At 54.0% G+C, this 3,701-nt stretch overlaps 1 protein-coding gene across 1 annotated transcript; it reads right to left on the reverse strand.

Moving 5' to 3' along the window:
- Window positions 1-326: 326 nt before the first annotated feature.
- Window positions 327-3,078, reverse strand: FIBRA_08271 (uncharacterized protein; the record flags this gene model as incomplete). Its single annotated transcript, XM_012329919.1, has 9 exons — window positions 327-781; window positions 835-1,205; window positions 1,268-1,520; window positions 1,598-1,797; window positions 1,907-1,959; window positions 2,015-2,028; window positions 2,112-2,607; window positions 2,663-2,908; window positions 2,968-3,078. 9 exons carry the CDS (start codon window positions 3,076-3,078, stop codon window positions 327-329), a joined length of 2,199 nt encoding a protein of 732 aa, XP_012185309.1.
- Window positions 3,079-3,701: the final 623 nt, after the last annotated feature.

The raw sequence follows: 3,701 nt of genomic DNA on the forward strand, positions 1-3,701 counted from the left end.
ATTTTCAATGAAAAGGTGCAAATATTACTGAAAGTATAAGAAAGCAAATTATATTTTGCCAATGTCTTTATAACATCATTGCATAAATCAAGTGCACATAGTCACTGGTTGGCACTACACACTGAAGAACAAATCATCAATAATACAGCAGCAGAATTTTCAGTGTCAGTCCAAACACTGAGTTTCAAGCAACACAAAAAACATCTATTTCTACACTTTTTCTACACACTATCAGATAACAACAGACTAGGCAAGACCGGATCTCAAGAAATCAGAATACATTTTTGCAGTCCATCAACGCCCTTTATGCACCCTACAATCCGCTCTCAACCCTGGACATGCAGATCTCCGCGTGGAAGCCTAGGCTCGTCGGGCTCGTACGGCTCGCCCGTCTCATCGCGCATAAGGTCATACAGCCACGCACCCTTGGGCTGTAGGCGCACGCCACGGCTCACGTACATGACTGCAAGATACATCCACGCCGCCGCATTCCCCACGGTGCCCACCTCGTCGCTAACGTGCGTGCGCGCGTACTCACACATCGTCTCATACAACTCATCGTCCGTGACGAGATCGAAGATATGCTTCGCGACCGCCTCATTATCGCCCGGCTCGCAGAGGTACCCACTCTTCCCATGTACGATCTGTAACGGGATACCGCCCGTGCGGCACGCGACGACCGGCTTACCCGTGTGCAGCGCCTCCGACACCTTGACTTCGAAGCCTTCACGCGTCGACAGCTGCAGCGCAAGCTTAGAGTTGGCCATAAGCGCATTGAGCACTGCACAAGTGACGATAAGTAATCGACCAAGTAGTCGTGTCACAGTCACTCACGTTGATCGCTAGGTGGGCACCGCATGGCAACAATATCGGAAGCATACTCTTTATACTTGCCATGAATGAGAGACATAACCTGATCGTAGATAATGCTCGCATCGGGGTCGTCGACCGCACCGTGGCCACAAATGAGCAGTTGCGGTACTTCATCATCGGGGACCTTGCCCTTAGCAAGGCGACGGAAGCGCGCATACGAGTCAAGGACAGTCGGGATACCCTTAGACGGGTCAAACCGCGCGATCTGCACAATGTAGTCGCGGGCAGGCCATGCGAGTTCATTCATCTTGTCCTTGACACACAACTGACGGAATTCGCCCATGTAGAACTGTGAATCCCAAGGGGATAAATGTTTGTTTAGTCCATCGAGCCTGTGATAGATCACGTTATAAAGACGGGCTCTACCGAACAAACATATCGGAAGAGCACATACCAATCTGTCGCAGCACCGAGTAGCGTGAGGATGTCGCCGGGTACATCATTGGGAACGAACTTGTTCACAGGATGACTGATAAACAAATCCGCATGCCTGATATTGTTCCAGAGGTACTTCCACACCTCCTCTTGTGGTGAGCCAGCCACGCTAACGAGGTCGGAGCGGATCTCGATATGGGAGCGGTAGATGATCGGCAAGTCGGGACGCACACGCTTGATCAGTGGTATCAAACCGGGCATCTGGGGGTCATCTGTGGGGTATTGATGTCAAGGACATTAATCACACGCTTCGTGTCGGGACCGCGAAGCAAGCGACGATGTTACATACCGATAAACGCAATGTCTACACCGCCCTTGGCCAGCGGTCCACCCTCGGCGGTCCAGCGGAGACCGTTCTTGAGAATCCATTGGTCAAACTGGTCCTTCTGATCCTGTGTGAGACGTAACTTCGGGTCCGCAACACCCTGAAGGATGTTGTGGTTGTTCTTTGTGGTGCGGAAGACCGACGGCGAGGGATTCGGCACATACCTGTACAGGCGTACAGCACGATCAGCACGAATACATATGAAATCAGTCATGAGATACCATGCTCCGTGACCAGAAAGGAAAGAGTGTAACAGAAGTGAATAGCACTCACCATGCGGCGTCGACGTCGAGTGCATTGAAAAATCGAATGAGCGCATGGCGCATCTGTAGAATTAAGTTCAGCATTCATTAAACGGACAGTCTACGGGACACCACTTACGAGAGCTACTCCGCCTGTACGTCAGTACCAACGAAACCCCACCAATGAAGACAGTAAGCGATCAAATTCCGCACACGGCATGTTGACATGTACTCACCGCCCTGAGGAGTGGACGAGAAAAAACCTATCTTAATCTTCTTCTCACGCAGCTCATCTGCAAGCTTGATGACAGCGTTCCACGTGCCTCTGTGCACTGTCTTGCGGTACTCCTCAAGATCGTCGAGGAGGTGAATCTTTCCCCCAGCATCAACTGCAACCTGATTACGGGCCCCAATGCTGAGACGCGGGTTGTTACCAGGCCCGAAGTACATGATACACTTGCGCGCTGCCGAATCGGCCTGTTCATCGACGGTGCGGGGGATAGGTAGTTTGGTTTGCGCGCCAGCAGCGAGTTTGGTCTGGTCCTGGAGCTGCGAAGGATCGTAGTACACAGTGGGAGTTTCCGCGCCAGAGGGAACGTAAGAACCGGTGGTGGAAGAGATACGATGTTTGACGTTGGGCCGCGTGATAGAATCCGTATGGAAAGGCTTGATGTTGAAGACAATGGGGACGATATCCATTTCGAGCCAGAGGCGTGTACAGAGATTGGGCGCCTAGGACGGATCTTCACTGTCAGCTGGGCACATAGATGGGGAGAAGAAGACTCACCTCACGAAGCAAACTGAGTGTCACACCTGCACCGAGGAATTTGCATACGTGCTCTGTGGAAAACCTGCGTATGGCGTCAAGGACGTGCTTTTCGACTACAGAGGCCTGTTTCTCTGGGTTGTTGACATCGTAGGGCACGACGGAGGATGCAAAGTCTGTACAATAAACAGAGTCGTGGATGGATATGGCCACCTCAAATTCGGTATTGTTGTTAATGACGGCGCCCGCTATGCCGGCCCACATAGGCTAGAGGGGAAGATGGGATTAAGACAAGCCAGCCGTACGATGGAGGAAGGGGAGCTCACAGTGAGGCTGGTATAACCAGGGACACTGGGCCTGTTGGGCCCAGCGACACTGGAGAGCCTGCGGCGGGTGGCATCCGAGGTCTTGGACTGGAAAGTGTGAGGAGGGGCCATGGAGGGAGGAGATAGAACGAGAGGGTCGTGAGAGGATGTTATAAGGGCGAGCATAGAATTGGAAGCCAGAGATGACAGAAGGCGCGTCTGTGGCTGCGAAATGGGAGAGCGTGACGACCCTACGTCACAGGGGGCTTCGCGCTGCCGACTCCAGTCACTCCAGTCACTCCATGCCGGCGTCCGAGGCTGAGTCTGCCTCGCCCATCGGGTCGGCGCATACACCCAGGCCAAGGGCGACGCACCTAGACCGCGACCTCGACGCGTCGCACATCTTGCAAGTACGGCGGCAGTGAGGGCAGGACAGTGTGTACGCACCCCCGCGGCCGTCTCATCATGAGAACACGTCTGGACCCACGGGCAGACCATACGCTCCAGCCGAACACGATGCGTGCCAGAGGGAGAGCAGGCAGACATCCAGGACTAGGATGAAGGGCACTAGCTGGTAGCGGAATCAGCATCGTGGGCATCAGCAGGACAGACCTACCCCAGATCAGCGCATTCGCTCGCAGCCGTCCGTGGTCCGCGTTCTCTTCGCAGGAAATGGGCGCGCGGGGACAGACATGCGCAATCAGAGAGATTGGGCCGTCTGATTCCCGCTGACGAGAGAATGGCGGGGGGGGGGG

The sequence above is a fragment of the Fibroporia radiculosa genome (assembly GCF_000313525.1).
Source record: "Fibroporia radiculosa TFFH 294 genomic supercontigs, scaffold69033, whole genome shotgun sequence".
In the NCBI taxonomy this organism is placed as follows: domain Eukaryota; kingdom Fungi; phylum Basidiomycota; class Agaricomycetes; order Polyporales; family Fibroporiaceae; genus Fibroporia; species Fibroporia radiculosa.